The sequence below is a fragment of the Mandrillus leucophaeus genome, unplaced genomic scaffold (genome assembly GCF_000951045.1).
Source record: "Mandrillus leucophaeus isolate KB7577 unplaced genomic scaffold, Mleu.le_1.0 Scaffold26, whole genome shotgun sequence".
NCBI lineage: Eukaryota > Metazoa > Chordata > Mammalia > Primates > Cercopithecidae > Mandrillus > Mandrillus leucophaeus.
Genome location: NW_012102698.1, coordinates 1,500,173 through 1,521,459, shown reverse-complemented (window position 1 = coordinate 1,521,459; position 21,287 = coordinate 1,500,173). Strand labels below are relative to the sequence as shown.

The following is a 21,287-nucleotide window of genomic DNA, read 5'->3' as shown; positions in this document are numbered from 1 at the left end:
AAATAAATAAATAGATAGATAAAAATGCTAATATCAGGAAATCTTGGCAAAGGGTAGCCATGAACTCTGCACTATTCTCACAACTTTTCTGAAAATGGGAGATTATATCAAAATGAAAAGCACCCGGGCAGGTGCTGTACCTGGGAAGAAAATGGCATGGGTAGAAGGTCTCTCAAAAAAGAAAAGGTGGAGTCCAGGAGTTCAGGAGGCAGAGGAGAGGCTTGGAGAGAACGAACTAGAGCCACGTGGCTGGTGAGAGGCAGGGTCTCGCTCTCTTGCCCAGGCTGGAGTCCCAGGAGTGGCCCTTCCCCACCTGGCTGTGGCCCCTCATCCTTGTGCCTCTGCTGTCCGGGGAACAGGCCATGATGCATATGACCCCTAGTGCCTCCTGGAGGCCACCATGCAAACATCAGCCCTCAGTCCCTATCACCAAACCATGGATGCCTGGTCACCCTTCCCTGCTTGGTGGTACCAAGCACCCGCCTTCCCAGACCTGCCCTCAGAAAACCCTGCGTTAGTGGAGGTTGGGTAGTGCCCTGGGCCTCAGTCAGGAGCCAGCGCTGCCCTATGTCCCTCCCCCAACAGGGGCCATTTCCACCTCCACACCCTTCCCTCACTCTCCAGGGTTGCAGGGCAAACACGTGGGTGCCCATTGTCTGACTGGGCAGAGCAGCAGGCCCTGAGGCCCCTGGTTGATTTTGTGCACCAGTCAAACCGGTGATTAGCACCTGTTTCCCAGACTGGAGAAGGGAGCTTTCCTGGGGCTGGGACTGAGCTTACCTAAAATTCCCCAGACTTTAGCCAGGCTCCACATCGTCACAAGAATTTAAAAAGATTAAGTGGTAATTAGCACGTACCAGGGACCCTGCTCAGTGTCTTATAGACACCAGTCATCCTTTTCAATCCCAAAGATTGATGAGGGCCGTCCTGCCACGTCTCCACTTGCAGAGGGGAAACTGAGGCGTGTGACACCCAGAGGTCTGTGAGTGATCAGTGAGCATGGCCAGGCCTCAAACATGACGTGCTCGGACCGCTGTTCTACTGAGTGGAGTAATGGGGGGCTGAGGCAGGTGCTCTACCTGGGGAGAAAACGTCGGGGCAGAGCGACTCACGGAAAGGAAAAGGTGGAGTCCAGGAGGCAGGGGAGGGGGCTTGGAGGGGACAAGCTAGAACCATGTGACTGGTGGGGAGGGGCTTTTTTTGTTGTTGTTGTTGTTTCCAAGATGGGGTCTTGCTTTGTTGCCCAGGTAGGAGTGCAGGATTGCAATCACGGCTCACTGCAGCCTCGAACTCCTGGGACCAGACAATCCTCCCGCCTCAGCCTTTCAAGCAGCTGGGACCACAGGTGTGCACCTGGTTAATTTTTACTTTTGTAGAGATGGGGTCTTGCTTTATTGCCCAGACTGGTCTGGAACTCCTATTCTTGGGAATTTTTCCTATATTCATAAGGAATATTGGTTTTTAACTTTCTTTTTTTCTAATGTCTTTGTTTTTGGTATTAGAGTAATACTGGCCTCATACGATGTGTTGGGAAATGTTCCTTCTTGCTCTATTTTTCATAAGAGTTTGTGAAGGATTCATTGAATTTTTCTTTCTTTTTCTTTTTCTGGGGGGCGGTACAGTCTCACTCTGTCACCCGGGCTGAAGAGCAGTGGTGAGATCTCAGCTCACTGCGACCTCTGCTTCCTGGTTCAAGTGATTCTCCTGCCTCAGCCTCCTGAGTAGCTGGGATTACAGGTGCGCAACACCATGCCCGGCTAATTTTTGTATTTTTAGTAGAGATGAGGTTTTGCCATGTTGGCTGGCTGGTCTTGAACTCCTGACCTCAGGTGATCCGCCCACCTCGGCCTCCCAAAGGGAAGGGAGTATAGACATGAGCCACCATGCCCAGCCCAAGGCTTATTTTTTAAGCTTTAAAAAATTGTTATGACATTTACCTGGTCAAGTACATGGATTGTGAATGAAATCACTTTCACATGGGGAAGATTTTTTGCGGGTGAACAACCATGTAATCAGATCAACCTACAAGCATTTCCAGCATCCAGGAAGCCCCCAGGCCCCTCCCAGTCACCTCTCCCTGTAGCAGGGAGTTTGGGAGACCGAGAATGTCAGTGCAGGGCCCTAGGATGGACCCACCTGCTGCCCCCTATTGCCTTGAAGAACCTGCAAGGGGCCTCCAGTGCTCTGCGGAGGCAAACCCCACTTCCTTTTGGAGACACTTCTGTGCAAGGCTGGCTTCAGCGTGGCCCAGTATGTTTGGTTATGTTTGCTTTGGATTTAGGGAGGTGTCATAGAATTAGCATTGTTTCCACGAATGAGAAGCCCAGAGGCCTGGACAATATGACAAAGGACCAGGTGGACCAGGTGCATCTTCCTTGACACCAGCTCGCCCACAACTGTCCTGTGGATGGCCAGGTCAGGCAGACACAGAGAGGGTAGGAGACTTGCTGAGGGTCACACAGCCAGCAAGCCTGAACTCCTGACATCTTCCCTTGCAGGCTCCTGCCCTTTCTGCTACCTCCCAAGCCACCCCAGAAGTGAGCCCGCCTTGGTCTGGCTGGTGGTTCTGGGGCAGCTGCCCTGAGAAGATGCTGCTGCTGGGGAAGGCCGGGCTTCCAGACTCTTTCTGCTAGACTTGCCACCAGCCCCATCATTCTGGTGATGCCACCATCCAGGATCGTTTTCCCATTTGATGTTGACCAGTCATCTGCCCTGAGCTCTGTGCTGCCTGCTGTCTCTGGGGGGCCTCAGACACCCCACGCCAAAATGCAAGACCCAATTCCTGAAGTACCAAGTACACAGAAACCCAGCCTGGCTCCAGGCCTTATGCTTCCTCCCGCAGCCCCGCACCACCACCTGCCCTCACTGCCATGCCTGCTCCCTCCTGCTGGCTGGCTTCTCACACCTCCCTACTCCTCCCTGCCTGGTGCCTTTGCTCAGACTCTTCCCTCTGTGCCCATCCCCCTTTCTCCCCGTGGTGAACTCTTGATCGACCTCCAAGGCCCTGCTCAAATGCTACTTTTTCTCCAAAACCTCCGGAACACGTCCCCGCTGAACTCCCAGCCCCTGAGCTCCTCCCTCCCTGAACTCACACTGGTGGTCCACTGCTCCGGGAGCCTCAGCCTGCCTCCGGCACAGTCACGTCTGTGGGTGAAGTGTTCCCGGCTGTGCCTGCTGTGACCTGGTTCCCTCCTGGAGCAGAGTCAGCCATGGTTTCTAATTGCCCCATGCAGCTGGGGCTGGGTCCTGCCCACAATGGAGATAGCCTGGGGTACCTGCCCCCAGGTAGGTGAGTCTGTGCAGGCCCACGATCTCTGAGGCAAGGATGCTGCCCTGGGTGTGGGATCAGCAAAGCCCGGTACCACCCACCTCTGTGGGAAGGGAGGCTGGGCTGGCCTGTCCCAGGGGTGCCTTCTGCACCCAGTGCCTACAGGCAGGCTGTCCTTCACTCCCGGGTCAAGGAAGGGGTGGGTGTGAAGCTAAGAGAAGCAGATCTCCCACCTCTTCCTCCGAAAATGACCCACCCAGGCCGTGGGCTGAGCATTCAGCCCACAAACATTGTGCTACACTTCTTCCAGGCACAGATGGAGGACCTGGCCCTCAAGGAGCTCACATGAGAAAGCATTGATATATGCCATGTGATTAAAACAGTAACACAGGGACGGGCGCAGTGGCTCATGCCGGTAATCCCAGCACTTTGGGAGGCAGAGGTGAGCAGATCACCTGAGGCCAGGAGTTCGAGACCAGCCTGAGCAACATGGTGAAACCCTGTCTCTACCAAAAATACAAAAATTAACCAGGCGTGGTGGTGTGTGCGTGTAGTCCCAGCTACTTGGGAGGCTGAGGCAGGATAATTGCTTGAACCTGGGAGGTGGTGGTTGCAGTGAGCTGAGATTGTGCCACTGTACTCCAGCCTGGGTGATAGAGTGAGACTCTGTCTCAAAATTAAATAAATAAATAACATAGTGGTTGCCATTGATTGTGTGCCACTTGATTACAACAATCACAGTAGTAGCCATTGTTTGTGTGCTTATCCAGTGCCGGGCGCTATTCCAAACACGTTACTTGCATTAGCTCTAATCCTTACCGGTCTTATGGAGTAAGTAGTGTTATTATCCCTACTTGATGGATGAGAAAACTGAGGCAAAGATCAGTTAAATTATCCAGGGTCACCAGCCAAGACATGCTGGAGCCAGAATTGGATCCCAGACAGCCCTAATCACTACAAACCCAAGTGCTTGGGGCTCCACGGTTTTTAAAACACTTTCCAATTGATTGGTCAGGGGAGCGGGGAGGAGGTGGGATATTCAAGCAGAGGCTGTAGTGGTAGGTGAGGCTTGGAGAGCGGGTGAGCCAGGGCAAGGCGCAGTGATGCTGGCTGGAGCGTGGGGATGGTTGCTACAGGTGAGGGAACAATCCAGGTGGGAGCTTCCATGGCAAGGCTGAAGGTATGTAGTCATGGGGCAGAGACATGGGGAGACGCGCTAGGGCCTGCGGGAAGGCTTAGGAGCCGCCTCATCCAGGGAGAGAGGTGGAGAGAAGACTTGAGTGACAGCGCGGGGTCAGGACGAGGACGTGCCCAACCTCGGTGGCTTCCCTTTTCCTGGGTCCTAGGTTGCCCCCGTGCCCAGATCTGCCTGCAGCGTATTCAGTGGAAACTGAGTGGGCACCTGCCTGCATGGGACCAGTCACCCGGCAGGGCACAGAGATAGACACTGTCTATCACACTTGCGCCCTCCAGGGCTTTCCCAGGGCTCTATGCTGCCCCTCGTCTGGAATCCCCCTCCTCCACAGACTCCATGCTAATCCCATGGGTCCCCTATAGAATCCTGGGCATGCCTGGCACATTCCCACCTCTATGCCTTGGCTTTCAAATACCCTCCTCCAATCTCTGCCTCCTCAATTCCTGCCTTCAAGGCCCTGCCTAAACTCCTCCTCCAGGCCACTTTCCCTGACCTGCCTCCAGTGATCACCCTCCTCAGAATTCCTGCAGCCTGGGTGCCCTTTCAGGGATGAGGGCAGTGAGGGACGGTCTGGGGTCCCACTCAAGGGGGCATAATGTAGGGAAAAGACTGGCTCCAGGGCCAGCCTGGGCTTCCCCCAGAGACTGGCAGGTCCCTGAATGGCAGCTCAGTGTCACAGCCCACAAGGCTCCAGCGGAATGTATCTCCCTCCAAGGGAGGGACCCGCTTGTCCCTCAAACTCCATTTGTCAAGAATAAGTCCACTCCGGCTGTCTCACGGGCAAAGCCTCTGAGCAACACTCCACAGGAAATTTTTCTCCTTGGCTAATGGGGGTAGGTCTTGGGTGTGCTCCAATTCCAGTGCCTACCTCCCATGGAGATGAATCAGCAGGCAGGCACCCCTCCACCTCCAAAGACCCACAGCCTGCCTGCTTCCTCTGCTGTTAATCTGGACAATTTACTCCTTTCACAAACCCTATGGTGCACCAGGCTCCGTACTGGGCACCGGATATGCAGAGCAGAGTCTGCGTTCTAGGTCAATAGAACGCTTTGTGCACACAGGGGTAAATTTTTTTTTCTAGTACTTGTGACCGATCAATTGCTTACCATTTCCCAAGTGTTCCTGAATTCACAGCAGCTCTTAGTCAGTCAGGAGTTTCTCAGTCAATGGGTGTCAACATGACCACTGTCAAATGGCACCCCTGGGGCATTCTCGAAATGGTTGGTATGGGCTGACGTAGTTCAATTTCCCTGACTTACAGGTGGGGGAACCAGAACCCAGACCAAGGTAGTGACTTGCCCCAGGTCTCCTGGCAGAGTCCAGGATCCACGTACTCTGGAGTCTGGGGTCCAGGGTGGAGATTAAATCCTGGTGCGTTAGAAGCCAGGTGCAGCCATCAGGATACAGAGAGGAGCTATAGGTCAATAGGGAGCAGGTTTGCCTGCTACCAAGGTCTAGGCTATGCCAACCACCTCTTCTTTCTCCTCCTCTTCCTCTCCTTCCTCTTTCTTCTCTGAAGGCCTGGGCCATGTGACTTGTTGACCTCCTTATGTGTTTAAACCACAGCCTCTCCCCAGAAACAAAGATTTCCAGATAACTGTCCTCCTCCGCTGCTCCCCACCACACTGGTGGTCCTCCTCACTGATGGCCAAGGCAACCTGGCCTGCTGGGCTCTTAAAGATCCCGGCCCCAGGCCAGGCGCAGTGACTCATGCCTATAATCCCAGCACTTTGGGAGGCTGAGGCAGGTGGATCACCTGAGGTCAGGAGTTCGAGACTAGCCTGGCCAACATGGTGAAATCCCGTCTCTCCTGAAAATACAAAATTAGCCGGACATGGTGGTATGCGCCTGTGGTCCCAGCTACTCCGGAGGCTGAGGTAGGAGAATCGCTTGAACCCGGGAAGCAGAGGTTGCAGTGATCATGCCATTGTACTCCAGCCTGGGCAACAAAGCAAGACTCCATCTCAAAAATAAAAAATAAAAAATAAAGAGATCTGGGTCCCAGCTTCAGCAGGGTCCCTCTTCTCTCCCCTCCTGCTCTGGTTTTTCCTCTGACATCTTGTATCACCATCTATGGATCCTGTTTCAGCATCTCCTTCTTTTCCTATCTGTCAATGTGGGTCAGTCAGATTTTCCCAGGGGTCAGTCCTGCCCTTTCTTTCCCTTTTTCTCTTTCATTTGGATATAATTTCACACTTGCTGAGAAGTTGCAAGAATGGTGCAAAACAAACAAACAACAAGCAAACAAATACTCATAATCCCTTTGCCCACATTCTCCAATCATTACCATTTTGCCATATTTGCTTTCTCCCTGTAGATGTACACATATAGATACAAATATTTTTTTTTCTTAATTATTTGTGACGAGTTTGCAGATATCATGCCTCTTCGCTCCTCAATGGATCAGTGTATTTCCTAAGAGTGAGGGCTTTTTCTTACATAATCACAGTACTTTCTCTTTTTTTTTTTTTGAGACAGAGTCTCACTGCATGGCTCAGGCTGGTCTTGAACTCCTGGCCTCAAGTGATCCGCCTGCCTTGGACTCCCAAAGTGCTGGGATTACAAGTGTGAGCCACCATGTCTGGCCGGATGCAGCACTATAATTTAATTCACAGCTCATATTTCAATTTTGCCAATTGTCCCAATAATGTTATTTGTGGCTTGTTCTCTTCACCACCCCTGCCATCCCCAGCTGGGGTTGAATACAGCACGTGTATTCCATTACGTTGTGGTGTCTCTTCAGTCTCCTTTAATCTGCCTTACTTTGTCTTTCATGATCTTAACTTTTTATTTTTTGGAGAGTACAGACAGGCAAGTTACTGGGTAGAATGTCCCCTAATTTACATTTATATTCCCTCATAATTATATTTGGTTATGGATTTTTGTCAAGAATACTACAGAGGTCGTGTTTATTAATTCCATATTGCTGCGGTAACAAATTACCACAAATTTAGTGGCTTAGAACAACACACATTTGTTATCTTACAGTTTGGGAGGTCAGAAGCCCAAAATGGGTTTCACTGGGCTAAAATCAGCGAGTGTCAGCAGAACTGCGTTCCTTCTGGAGGCTCAGGGGGAGAACCCATTTCCTTGCCTTTTAGAGACATTTCGTGTTCCCTGGTATGTGGCCCCTTCTCTGTCTCCAAAGACAGCACAGTAACATCTCTAATCTTTCTCCAAGTCCCAGACCCTCTGACGGTCTGTGGAAGGCCCCACTGTGTTTCCCTCACTCATTCCCCTCGCGGGGGTCGTCTATGACCACCACCCTGGCAATATCACCATCAGCCGTCTCTTCTGGGTCACCCTTGTGGATCTGTTGGAGGGTTTCTTGTGGGTACTTAATTTCATCTGCTGCCCCGCTTGATTTCCAGAACAACTGTCCAGGTGACAGAGTTGTGGGTGAGTTCTCTCAGAGGCTCTTTCTGGCTGCAGGAGTGCCTTGGCCTCTCCAGCATTCAGAATCCACCCCCTGCCACAGGCCAGTACACTGGTCCCTACTCACACACTTGGGGGACTGGGTGGCTGCTGCCAGCCAGGATCCCACTGTCTCTGCTGGAGGGCCCACCCTGGGGCTGGACAGTTGCTGGTGACTCTGTGTTTGAGGTTTGGAGGTGCAGGGTTCCATGAGAGCAGAAAGGCCTCTGTAGGTCCTCACATCCAAGTCTCCTCACATTGGGCTGAAAAAGTGCTGCCCGGAGAGAGGGAGGAGGCTGGGAAAACCCACATCGATGGAAGCTGCGGCTGGCCCCAAGACCTCCCTTTCCCCCAGGTCCCTCCCTGGAACCAGCACAGCTGCAGACTTAAGCCTGGTTTGACCCCAAGGACCAGATGTCCTGGGTCCGACTCTGCCACTTCCTGGCTGTCACCATCCTGGGCTGCGCCTCAGTTGCCTCATTTGCCTAATGAGGACTGGAATAACATCTGCCCAGACTACCAGAGATCAGGCAAGATTTGGTCCCACTCCCCTGCCGTGTCACTCAGAAATCTACGACCCGTTGCGCATCCGGGGCGGGCGCCTGGGGGCAGCACCAGCGCATACACAGCGCGCGGGCACTTCTGGGGCACAACTGGCGCACACCTGGAGTGGGGGCTGATCGCGACCCGGGGACCTCATTGGCTGGGACTCAGGTGACGCAACCCGGGGGTGGCGCAGGGAGCACCAGCCCCAGCCCGCCTCCCTCCAGAGCCCACATTTGGGCCCAGCCCCGTCTAGGGCTGCATCCCGGCCCCATCCCCGGTCACGGAGTGACCCTTCCTCGTTCGGATCATCCCGCCCGGTCCACCTGCCATGGGCTTCTTAGAGGAGGAGGGCAGCTGGAACCTGTCCTTCGCCGGCGCCGGCTACCTGGGTCTCTACCACGTGGGCGCCACCGAGTGCCTGCGCCAGCGCGCCCCGCGCCTCCTCCAGGGCGCCCGCCGCATCTACGGTTCCTCGTCTGGGGCGCTCAACGCAGTCAGCCTCGTCTGCGGCAAGTCGGTCGGTGAGTCCCGGACTGCGGGGACGAAAAGGGGCGGGGACACCTTAACGGAAGCGAATTGAGCCCAGAGACGCCGGCGCCTGGCGCTGTGCTCTGCGCCCTCTACCCTTGGCACGGCCCCATTTAATCCCATGAGAAATCCCAGGGCTGGGGACTAGGTGACCCCCATTTGCAGAGGAGGGATCGTGGCTCTGAGCCAGAAACTCAGTTTTCCAGGTCGGCTGGGGCAAAAAGTGAAAAGGTGAACGGATCATTTGAATCCGGGGCCGAGCCCAGAAATTCTGAGCTGGAATGGGGAGAACCCCTCTCCCATTGCACCTAGGAGGGGGTGTGGGGCTGTGGAGGGGCTCGCAGGACCCCTGGGCGCTGAGGTCTCCCTTTCCCTGCACCCCCTGCAGACTTCTGCTGCTCTCACCTCCTGGGCATGGTTAAGCAGGTGGAGCGGCTGAGCCTAAGCATCCTGCATCCGGCCTACGCGCCCATCGAGCACATCAAGCGGCAGCTGCAGGACACTCTGCCCCCCGACGCCCACGTCCTGGCCTCCCAGCGTCTGGGCATCTCGCTCACCCGCTGGCCCGACGGCCGCAACTTCCTGGCCACTGACTTCGCCACCCGCGATGAGCTCATCCAGGTGGGCTGGGCGGGACCCAAGGCCTGGCTGGTGGGCGGCAGGCGGGCGGGCTCCATCTAGTCCGGAGTGACATCCAGGTACTTCCCCGGCAGACGTTTCTGCAGGGGCGGAAGGAGGGAGGGAGGGCGGACCTGTTTGTAGCTGAGGAAACTGAGGCCCAGAGATGGTGGGCAGGGTGGGTCTGGAGACCTCCCAGGTTGCTGCACACAGAAGAGTCTGGCTGGGGCCAGTCACTGTTCTAGGCACTGTGGCTGTAACAGGGAGCAAAACAGAAACTCTTGCCTCCCTGGGGCTTCTATGCTCATTGGTTGGGGGAGGGGGGCAGGTGGTATCAATAATGAACTCATCTCCATGTAAGGAGGTCAGGAACAATCCAGTGTTGAAATGGAATAGGAGGAATAGGATGTCTAAAACGGAGGCTTCACATAGACCCTGACACTATTGACATTTGCCAAAAGTGTGCACGCTCAAGTGCAGGCACAGTGTGGCAACCAAAAATGTCTCTGACATTGTTAGTGTCCTGTGGGGGAGAAAGTCACTCCTAGTTGAGAACCACCAACCTAGAGCTTGCAAACTTTTGAATATAGGGCTTTCCTCATGGAAGCCTTGGAAGCTTCCCAGCTCTGTCTGGGAGGTGCAGAACGCATACTGGCTCTGACCAGATGGAGATGCAGGTGACAGTTTTGCCCCACAGATTGATAACAGTGACGGCAGCTAATGTGTACTGAGCACCTACTATGTGCCAGGTCCCATCCCAACTGCTACACAGGCAAGGATTCTGGGCCACTCTTTGGGGTCCCCATCTGGCTTCCTCAGGAGCTCGTACCTGACCTCCTTCCCTGCACACCCACAGAAAGAGGAGGTGGGTGTCGAGACAGAGGTGCTCCAATCCCTGCTTCCCTTGGAGAGCTTGGCTGGGAGGTGACGCCTCAGCTCCCTCATCTGGACGTGGGACTGATGACACCTCCTCTGCAGGCTGTTGGGATTAGAAACCGTGCACAGGGGAGGTTCTGAATGCAAGGAGCATGCACAGTTGTGTTCCCGCTGACTCTTCTCTTCCTAGGCCTTGGTCTGCACCTTATACTTCCCTTTCTACTGCGGGCTGATCCCCCCCGAGTTCAGAGGGGAGGTGAGTGCACTTTGGAACCCTGCTCTGTGCTCTGGGCAGCCTGGGGTGCACACTGTGGAGAGGTGTTCGGGTGGAGGAAACCAGCGCTCCCTGAGCACTTACTGTGTGCCAGGCCCTCCCCCTGCTCCTAGGGGGCGTTCAGCCTCCTGAGCTGGAGTGGCCCTGTGACTCAGGGACAGCTGGAGGGTCACCGGCTGCAACCAGTGTGGGAGGCCCTCTGAGAGGGCAGCACCACCCACCTGCCCCCCACAAATTGCAGCGCTACATCGATGGGGCTCTGAGCAACAACTTGCCCTTTGCGGACTGCCCCTCCACCATCACGGTGTCCCCCTTCCATGGGACAGTGGACATCTGCCCCCAGAGCACCTCCCACAACCTGCATGAGCTGAATGCCTTCAACGCCAGCTTCCAAATCTCCACCGAGAACTTCTTCCTGGGGTTCATAAGCCTCATACCCCCCAGCCTCGAGGTAGGTCTGGCCCCGTGATGGTGTTAGAGGCTTGGCCATGGTCAAGGGTCCCGTGAGTCAGACTTTGTGTGCTCCTAACCCACACTGCCCCCTGAGCCTCAAGGCAGTTACAACGTATGTCCCCAGTCTCAAAGCCAAACACCTGAATCCTAATGGGGTTCAGTCGTGTCTTTACTGTTCTTGCCGCACTGAGCGATGAGTGATGAGTGAGGACTGGCCCCAGGTCAATGGGACACACTCGCGCCAACTCTGTTGAGCTGGCCTTTGAGCAGGGCCTTTGCCTGTGCTCCTCTGGGCCAGGGTCTGTAGGCAGGTGCCGTTATCATTTCCATTTCTCAGGGGAGGATACTATGGCTGAGAGAGGTTAAGCAACTTGTTCAAAGTCACACAGCCTGGAAGCAGCAAAACCAGGATTCGACCTTCAGTTGGCTCAGGCCCATGCTCTTGACCGCTGTCCTTGACTGTGGCCAAATTGACCAACCACTGTGGAGGCAAGGCACAAATGCAAAGAAAAAAACAAAGGAAGAGATTTTTACCCCTTGGTATTCCTGGAAAATAGATAATTTGACAGCTATTGAAATACACTCCTCCTGGTCGGGCGCAGTGGCTCAACGCCTATAATCCCAGCACTTTGGGAGGCCGAGGCTGGCAGATCACTTAAGGTCAAGAGTTTGAGAGCAGCCTGGCCAACATGGTGAAACTCCATCTCTACTAAAAATACAAAAATTAGCTGGGCGTGGTGGCGCATGCCTGTAATTCCAGCTACTCAGGAAGCTGAAGCAGGACAATTGCTTGAACCTGGGAGGTGGACGTTGCAGTGAGCCGAGATCGTGCCATTACACTATAGCCTGGGTGACAGAGTGAGACTCCCTCTCAAAAACAAAAAAAGAAAGAAAGAAACACACACACACACACACACACACACTCCTCTGCCCCAACCACATCCTGGCTCTTCCCTGTCCCTTCTACCTCTCAGGTTTGTGTAGTGCTTTCTAAGTCACGAGACAAGCTCATGTTCCTTTACTCTGGTATTCCCCACACCCCTGGGTGGGCAGGAAACCCCAGCTGCATTTTCTAGATAAGGAAGCTGAGGCACTCAGAGAGTTAGCACTGCCATGCTAAAGTCTCACAGCAAGGATGTGAGGGGGACAAGCCCCCTTTGCCACCAGTGGGGCTTTAATCAGACAGGCAGGTGGGGCTCCTGGTTCCTCAGCCCACCTCAGTCTTGTCCTGGAAGTGAACATCAAAGGAGCAAAGGGAACCCCCATCCACTGCCCTACAAGAAGCCAAAGTCCCAGCCATCCCAGGCCTTGTTATCACATTTTCCAGAGGCAGAAACTGAGGCAAGAGAGGGGAAAGACTGGGGCAAGAGCAGGCAGGGTGTCTCAGAGGGGAGATGCAATGGGCCTGCAGGGACAGAACTAGATCTATCTGCAGGCTTCTGGCCCCTCCTGCCCAGTGCTGGTCCACAGGGGTCCCTGAGCCCAGCTGAATGGTCACTTGGGGAGAATAGGCTGGGCTGGGACTATCTCCAGTTAAAGATAAGTCCCTGGCCTGTGACATCTGCTCAAGGGGCAGGTCCAGGCCTTGCCCATCCCACCCTTGCCCTGTGTGTTGGCAGGTGGTGGCCGACAACTGCAGACAAGGCTACCTGGATGCCCTGAGGTTCCTGGAGAGACGTGGTAGGTGGCAGTCCCACAGTGGCTGGGGATCGTGTCCCACATGGTGCCAGGTGGACCCTGCCTCTTGGGCCTTTGAGCTGCTAGGGACCTGGGCTCACTCACTCTTGTCCTCAGCATCTGCTCTGTGCTGGACCTGAGCTGAGTACTGGGGACTCAGAGAAGAATCACATACAAGTTCCACTGTTGAGCAGCCCGCAGCCTGGTGCAGGGGGACAGACCCAGAGAGAGACAACCCAGGGAGATGGGGGCAGGGATGGTGGGATGATCAAGGCTGTGGGAGTCCAGAGGAGGCACTGGACTCAGTCTGGGGGTTGAGGGTAGGTAAGGAGGGCTTCCTGGAGGCAGTGACAGATAAGCTGGTTTTGACTAGTTCATTATGAAGACACTGGCAAAGATGAAGATTCCAGCAAAAGAAGAGGGCATTCTAGGCAGAGGGAAAAACAAGAGAGAAGGGACAGAGGCAGGCACCTTGAGGGCACATAACTCAGTATGGCAGGAGGGGTGTGTGTGTGTGTGTGTGTGTGTGTGTTCATGGGGCAGTGGGTGTGCCAGAGAGGTCTGGGCTGGAGAGTCTGAACATCATCCACAGGACAGTGCTCTTCAAACTAGTGGAGTAGACATTCAGATGCAGGCTGCCTGGCTCTCGAACTCATGTGCTCAAGTCCTACGTTGCAACCAAAAACACACAATCAGGAAGCATTTGCTGAGCGCTTTATATGTGCCCAGATGTGAGCTTAAGCTTTATGTATTTATCTTGTTTAATTCTCAGGCAATCATATAAGGCAGGTCTTACTTTTCCTTTTTTACAGAGAAGAAAACTGAGGCAAAAGGCATTGGGTCACATAGCTTGCAGGTGGTGGAGCCAGAATTGGAACTCTGGATTGTGTCTTTGGGGTCTGGGCTCTGATGAGCCACTTGAAAGTGGGCAGGGAGTAGGGCAGAGCAGGGCCAGGGGAAGGCAGAAGGGAGTCATCCGGAATAAGCCATGCATCCATCCCCCAGCACAGCGGATCCCCAGAATGGGGTTTGGGCACTGAGGGATGCGGGCAGCATGGGGCGCCTTGGGGAGGCTCAGATGCCTGACTTATCCTCTCCCTTCCCTGATCCAGGACTCACCAAGGAGCCGGTGCTATGGACACTGGTGTCTAAGGAACCCCCAGCCCCGGCTGATGGAAACTGGGATGCTGGCTGTGACCAATGCCCGAAGAGCGGCCTGTGTCTCAACTGGCAAGTGCCCCACGTGCAAGTCAAGGACATACCCAACTTTGAGCAGCTCTCGCCAGAGCTGGAGGCTGGTAGGGACTCTTCCTGCATTTGCTCACCTACCAGGGCCCTGCACTCAGGGGTCCGGGTTCAGGGACCCTGCCTTGAAGGCACTCGTGGTCTGGAAGAGGACAGGACTCATTTACTGAGCACCTACTAAATGCCAAGTGTGGTACTATGGGCTTTTTACATGTGGCATCATTCATTCCTCCCCACAACCCTGGGCCTAAGCATTATTCGTACCCACTTCACTGATGAGGAAACCAAACCTCAGAGAAAGGAAGGGACTCATCAAGGGCTTGGAGCCTGCAGCTAGGGGATTTGAACCCAAGCCTGTGCCTGCAAAAGCCAGGTCTTTGCCCACTGCCCCGGAAAGGGCAGGAGTGTCGACAGACATAGGAGAGGCACACACAGAGGGCTCTGGATTCCCCAGATGGAAATGAACTCATTTCATCCTTCCAACAACCATCTGAGGATAGTACAGAATTGTCCTCATTGTAAAGACGAGGAAACCATAGCACAGAGAAGTTAAGCGACTTGCCCAAGGTCACACAGTAGCAAATGGCAGAACCAGGGGTTCTACTCAGAACCACTTAGTCTACTCTCCTGCTCTGTGACTAAATGTCACAACTGCAACAACAGGAAAGTAGAGGGTCCTACAGGCACATGTAATGATGGCGGGGGGTGAGTTTGAGTAGCATCTGAGTGAAACTGGAAAGGAGATGTTGGCCAGGCCAAGAGGCAAAAGAGCATCGGGGAGAGGGCCTGGCACACGCAAAGGTCCTGGGGTTGGTGAGGGAGAGCCAGGAGGTCCCTGTGGCTGCAGCATGAGGGGCAGGCAGCAGAGGTGAGCTTGGGAGGCTGGCAGGGTGGGCAGGTGTCCTCGAAAGCTGTGGGAGAAGAGAGTGAGGTGGACGGGAGGGGGTGGTGGACCCAAACAGGCTGAAGGAGTGGGAGGTCGGAAGGAGAGTGATGGTGGTTGAGGGCAGATCAGGGAGAGTGGGGTGGCAAGGGGACGAGGAGGGGGCCCCTTTTCATGCCGGGAGACCACACGAGGATATGCAGAAAAGGGCGTGGACCTGTGCCCAGCCCCTGAGGTCCAAGCTTGGGATTCTGGAACCCGGCAGTGTCCCTGCAGCCACACGGGGGCACCAGAGAGCTGCCTTGGGTGGAGCACCAACTCCTGGGTGCTGTGCCCTCCCCAGCTCGGGAGGGAATTGTGAATCTCATCGCTAATCCTCACCTGCCTGCCCAGGGAGGAACGTCCTGCCGGGACCCCCAGTTTACAGAGAAGGAAGCTAGGACTCGTCCTAGGACACTCGGCAGGTGGATGTGGAGCAGGGTGTCTGGCCTGTGCTACCTCTGAATCTTCAAATGCCCCGTCTCCAGAGGGCAGCGGCCAGAGTGGACGTGGTGGCCAGAGCTGTGGCCTGGGCTATGTCTGGAAGCTGGGGTTTGGGCTCTGGCTCCGTTCCAGCCCAGATGCTGGTCCCTTCCACTCTGGTCAGGTCAGTGAATAGAGGACCCAAGAAACGGTTGCTGCGGTCACAGCTGTGGCTGTGGTTATTAATAACACTGTCGTGTTGCTGTTATTGAGAGAGTGTGGTGAGAGCATCTGTCCCAGCCTGGCAGGCCACAGACTTTCCAGAGGGGCAGGAGAGGTAGAAAGAGCTCAGGAGCCTGAGAGTCCTCAAGTCCATCCTGGCCCTGCCACTTCCTGTTGACGGTCCTTAGGCAAGTCACTTCTCCACTCTGAACCTCAGTCTCTTCATCTATGAGAGGGCATACACCACTTGTCTCATGACAATGGAAGTGCATAGCTACCTGCTGGCCCGTGGTGGGGGGTGGCTCCGTGTTGTTTCTTCATCTGCAGAAGGTGGAGGGGGTGCAGTCTCTTACTGTGTGAGATGGGGGCGCTCAGGCTGCCGGTCCACAGACTCCAGGTGGGCAGGGCCATGCTGGGGCTTCTCTTGCAGCACTGAAGAAAGCATGTGCGAGGGACCCCAGCCCGTGGGCCCGCTTCTGGCGCTCGGGGCCTGGACAGGTGCTGACGTACATGTTGCTACCCTGCACGCTGCCCTTTGAGTACATCTACTTCCGCAGCAGAAGGTAAGGCTCAGCCAGGGGGCCTGGGAAGGGCCTGGCTTGTGGCGGAGACTGGTGCCCATGGCAGGAGGGGCAGCTGGCACACTGGGTGGGCAGGGCTGGGCGGGGTGGGGGGAGCCCGGCTGCTGTCTCCACACTGTGTGGTGTTGGCTGAATGACTCACAGCCTCTGTGATCTCCTCTGCAAAACGAGACTGGTGGGGAAGGGGCATGGTGGGTACGATTGGAAGCTGGAGTCCTCCTGGTCTTCCCCCTGGACCCTACACTGTCTCCGTGACCTCTGACCATTGCTCCACCCATCAGAATCTCAGGTTGGCTTTGTGGCTGGGGCTGCGTCTCTTCAGTCTCAGGCTGGTTGTGTGGCTGGGCCCGAGTCTCTTGACCTTTCTGGGCTACAGATTTCTCTTCTCTTCTCTTCTCTTCTCATTTTTCTTTTCTTTCTTTCTTTCTTTCTTTCTTTCTTTCTTTCTTTTTTTTTTTTTTTGACGGAATCTTACTCTATTGCCCACGCTGGAGTGCAGTGGCGTGATCTTGGCTCACTGCAACCTCTGCCTCCCGGGTTCAAGCAGTTCTCCTGCCTCAGCCTCCTAAGTAGCTGGGACCACAGGCGCACACCGCCAGGCTCGGCTAATTTTTTTGTATTTTAGTAGAGACAGGATTTCACCTTGTTGCGCGGGCTGGTCACGAACTCCTGAGCTCAGGCAATCTGCCCGCCTCGGCCTCCCAGAGTGCTGGGACGACAGGCGTGAGCCCACCACTACAGGTTCCTTTTCTGTAAAACAAGCCCCTTCCAAGTCAGGCCAGCTATGGTTAGGCCCTCAGTAACATTCTAACTTGCTGGTTAATGTGTCCCTCTGTGTCAGTTGTTCATTCATTCCACCAGCAGTTGCTGAGGATCTCTCAGGGGCCAAGGCCTGGCTGTGGGCCATGGAAGCAGCCCTAACCCAGACCCAGCTCCTGGCCCGGTGGAGCTCCTGACCTACAAATTATCACACGCTCCCCTGTAACTACAGCTCCACCTAGAGGTTCCCTGGGAGAGGCCTACACTAGCTTCCAGCTGCACAGCTCAATCTAGGGACTCTCTGGCCAGGGAAGGCTGCCCGGAGGAGATGACTCAGGCTATAATCTGAAGGATGAGTCAGCGTCCACCAGGCAAAGAGGACAAGGAGAATGTTCTAGGCAGATGGAACAGCATGTGCAAAGGTCCAGGGGCGGGAGGTAGAAAGGCCTGTTCGAGGAGCAGGAAGGAAGGCCAGTAACGCTGGAGCCTCGGCTTTACTGCCGTAGAAGACGAGGCAGAGGAGGCTGGTGGGGCAGGTGCACAGAGCTCTGCAGCCGGCTTAGCTAGTCTTTGTCCAGAGAGTGGTGGAAAGGCTGGGAAGGGTTTGAGCAGGGAGGTGGCATGGGGAGATGTGTAGTGTTTAAAATTCTCTCTTCTCCGGAAGAAGGTCTGTGACGGTGAGCCACAGGTGTCTGTCCTGCTCAATGTTGAGTTAATGCATGGGTCAGTCCTGCTGTTTAAATTGCCAGTGGGCCAAAGCCAGGAGAGAGCTTTCTATCGACAGATTCTCCTCACGCTGAGCTGTTTACAGAAACCACGAGTTGAAATCCAAAAGTATAAATGTAAAGTCCAACCTTTTCAGTTAAAAACAAATTCATTGTGTGAGCCCCAAAGGGGAGCCTGCTCAGACTACAGAGAAGTTCACTCTTGGTATTTTTCACAATACATATGTTCAACAACATAGGTTGCATTAATAGAGGCGGGTGGTACAGAACAAGGGAGGTGACAGTCCGGCTTATATCCTGCCATCACACCACCCTCTCTGGACTGCATGCCTAATTTGAACTCTGGTGTAGGGGCCCCTCCAAGGGTGCTGTGGTGCAGGTTGGGGCCCTGCAGTGGCCAGTGTCTGAGGTGCCTGGCCAGAGCTTTCTCAGGCCTGGGCCTATAGGACTGTGGCCCTGCAGACAGACTCATGCTCTCTCCCCTCTGTGCTGGGTTAAGACGCAGTTCCGAGGACCCTGAATCTGGGGCTGGCTCCATCATGGAGGCAGTGGGGAACCACGGGGACATCTTGAGCAAAAGGGGGCTCTGTCAGCTGTGTTTTTGGAGGGCCAGCAGCTTCTGAGAGGAGAGTGGACAAAGGGGTTTGGGGTGGGGAGGGCAGGGGCTGGCCTGGAGGGAAGAGAGAGAAATGGATGGAGATAAGGAGGACATTAGGAACTACGGGTGAGGTGACTGTCCTAATTTGACAGGTGAAGAAACGGAGGCCCAGACAGGTTCCCTGACCTGTGCAGGTTACCCAGCTGATGGGCAGGGAAGCTGGGCTGTACCCTCAAGCCAGCCTGACCCCAAAGGCCCACTCTCTCCCTACCTGTGCTTCCCACTTGTTTCCTTGGGGGTCAAGGACCCTAAGGCCTGGCCACCTCTGCCAAGTTCAGAGTCCATTTCGGATCATTCCAACCCTGCAGGTGCCCCTGTGGCTCTGACTGACTCTGCAACAGTGGTCGACACTGCTGACACTTCTTCCCCCAACCTGGGCAGCCCTCAGGTGCAGGGGCCCCTGGCTCTGGTCTGTGGGGAGGGTGGGCTCGGTGGGACCACACCCCAGGCTCACCTGGGCAAAGCTGACCTGCCCCTTCCTCCAGGTTGGTGGCGTGGCTGCCCGATGTGCCGGCGGACTTGTGGTGGATGCAGGGCCTGCTGAGGAGCGTGGCCCTCGAGGTTTTCTCCAGGACCAAGGCCCAGCTCCTTGGGGCCATCAGGTGAGGTGGGCAGAGGGCAGGGACGGAGAGGGGTGGCTGTGCTGGGGGGAACGCACCAGCTGCTTCCCTGGACCCTGGGCAGGCTGTCCATGCCATCTGCCTGCCTACCTGCTTACCCGCATCCCTCTGGCCTACTCACGCAGCCATTGGCACATGTGTTGGTCACTGCTGTGCACCCGACCTGTGCTAGATGCTCTGTGACAGTCACCTTGGTCAGTCCGCATGACCTGCCAGGGGCAGTCACTGGGCCGCCCATGGGACAGGTGCCTCTTGCAGCTTCACCAGCTCCCTGCCAGTCCTCCTGCCATTGTTCCAGACATCCCTACGTGACCTCGGACGAGGCTGGCCCTGTGTGTGGCCTGGCCTGGTCCCTCTCCTCTGACCGGCCCTCCAGACTTGGGGGGTCTCCTGCGGCCCTCCCCCATGCACTCGACAGCTATCTGTTTAGCAGGACATCAGTGCAGTTCTCTGGGGAGTGGCCATCCCAAGACCTCCCTGACACTTCCAGCTCAGCCACATTGAGGGCCACAGGTCCTCCTTCAGAGCAGGGTCTGGGGGAAGAGTGACCTGGGCTCACCATGGCTGCGCCTGCACCCACATGGTTTCACCTACCCTTCCCAAGCCCCAGGCACTTACCCGTGGCTTCTGCTCCCCTCCACAGCCCTCCGGACACTGGCGTCCTGGAAACAAGCCCCCTCCAACCCCAGATAGCTCCTTATATGGAGGAGCTCAGGCCCACCCATCAGGCCTGAGGGGGCTGAGCTGGGCCAGCCTAGTGATTGGTGTCCCTTGATTCCTGCTCTGGCCTTTGTCCTGTGTGCTCACATCTGCCCCAGCAGGAAGAGGCCCTGCCAATCTCCGTGGAGACCCTGCAGCTTGGAGCCAGTTCCCTGGGGCGCAGCCTGTCAGCATGTCCCCGGTCACTGTGTACCCAGGTCACCTGCCCTACAGGAAGGAGAGAAAGGAGGATAGCCACAGAGACATGTCTTATTTCCAGAATTTCCATGGGGGGCTAGGAGGACAGCATTGCTGGGGAGACGGGCTCCTGTTCTGCCGTGGAGCTGCCCACGGAGCACCTCACAAAAGATGGGGAAAGTGCCTGATGCCCACGTCAGAGACCAGAGGAGCCAATCGAGATGATGGGGTGGGGGTGCTCCCCCCCAGACTCTTTCTCAGTCCTGTAGTGGCCCTTGGGGGTGACCCCTGGGATCTACCCCACTGAGGAAACCTTGACTTCTGACTTCCTATCAGGTCAGGTGGGTGGAAGGCCCTGGCAGGAAGCGGGAGGAAGAGGAGAGGGGGGTCCGGGTCTTTTCAGGATCCCAGCTGTGTGTGCTTCTGTTGGGCCCAGTGGCCCTTGCTGCCCCTACAGCCTCATTCCTGCAGGTTTGTGACGTAGCTGTGCCTCTACCTCAGGCAGAGAGGATGCCAGGGACACCAGGCCTCTGGCCTCTCCACGAGTCACTGCTCTCCCCATTGGCAGAGCGGGACCCATGCTGTGCCCCTGGCCAGGCCCTAAGGAAATGCTCAGTGTCAGTGGAGATGGGGAGGTTGGTGACATGGAGGCGTGAGTGAGAACAGGAAGCAAAGGAATACACGTGGGAACTAAAGAGAAAATGACCAGCCTGGGCAGCATAGTGAGACCCCATTTCTAAAAAAAATAATACAAACTTAGCTGGGCATGGTGGTGCATGCCTGTAGTCCTGGCTACTTGAGAGGCTGAGGTTGGAGGATCATTTGAGCCCAGGAGGTCAAGGCTGCAGTGAACCATGATCACGCCACTGCACCGCAGCCCGGGAAACAAAGGGAGCCCCTGTCTCTAAATAAATAAATAAATAAATAAATAAAGAGACAATGAGCCACTCATTCATTCTTTCATTCATTTATTCAGCTTATGCTTAGTGAGTTATAGGCCCTGGGGACACAGCCTTGAAGAAACCTTACATTCTGGTGGGAGTGCGGGAGCAGACGCTGAACAGCAAACGGGAAAATGTGAATATGAGATTTTTCCAGGAGCAGTGGGGCCATGAAGAAAACAAAATTGGGTGAGAGTGGGGCAGGGTGGGGGTGAAAGCAACATTGGCCCGGGTGGCCCAGGAAGGCCTTCCTGAGGAGGTGACAGCTGAGCTGAGACTGAGGATGAGATGCTGGGTTTTGCAGGTGGAGGCAACGGCAGGTGCAAAGGCTCTGGGGTGAGACTGAAGGAGGGAAGGGCCCGCAGTGAGCGGGTGTGGAGGGAGTGGGGCAGGCAGGGGCTGGGTCAGGAGGGCACTGTCGGGGCGTGGCGAGGGGCATGGATTT

The 21,287-nt window shown here is 55.4% G+C and overlaps 1 protein-coding gene across 2 annotated transcripts; it reads left to right on the top strand.

Annotated features, from left to right (window-relative positions):
• The first annotated feature begins 8,618 nt into the window (after nucleotides 1–8,618).
• PNPLA5 (patatin-like phospholipase domain containing 5) lies at nucleotides 8,619–20,818 on the top strand. 2 transcript variants are annotated; one of them, XM_011984012.1, is made up of 9 exons: nucleotides 8,619–8,944; nucleotides 9,340–9,572; nucleotides 10,636–10,701; nucleotides 10,961–11,170; nucleotides 12,792–12,852; nucleotides 13,962–14,147; nucleotides 16,092–16,224; nucleotides 18,870–18,986; nucleotides 19,648–20,818. In XM_011984012.1, exons 1-9 carry the CDS (start codon nucleotides 8,752–8,754, stop codon nucleotides 19,736–19,738), a joined length of 1,290 nt encoding a protein of 429 aa, XP_011839402.1. In that variant the 5' UTR covers nucleotides 8,619–8,751; the 3' UTR covers nucleotides 19,739–20,818. The 2 variants fall into 2 exon arrangements, with proteins under 2 accessions (XP_011839402.1, XP_011839403.1); XM_011984013.1 differs by lacking the exons at nucleotides 9,340–9,572; nucleotides 10,636–10,701 and having other exon boundaries at nucleotides 8,752–8,948; nucleotides 10,984–11,170; nucleotides 19,648–20,700.
• Nucleotides 20,819–21,287: the final 469 nt, after the last annotated feature.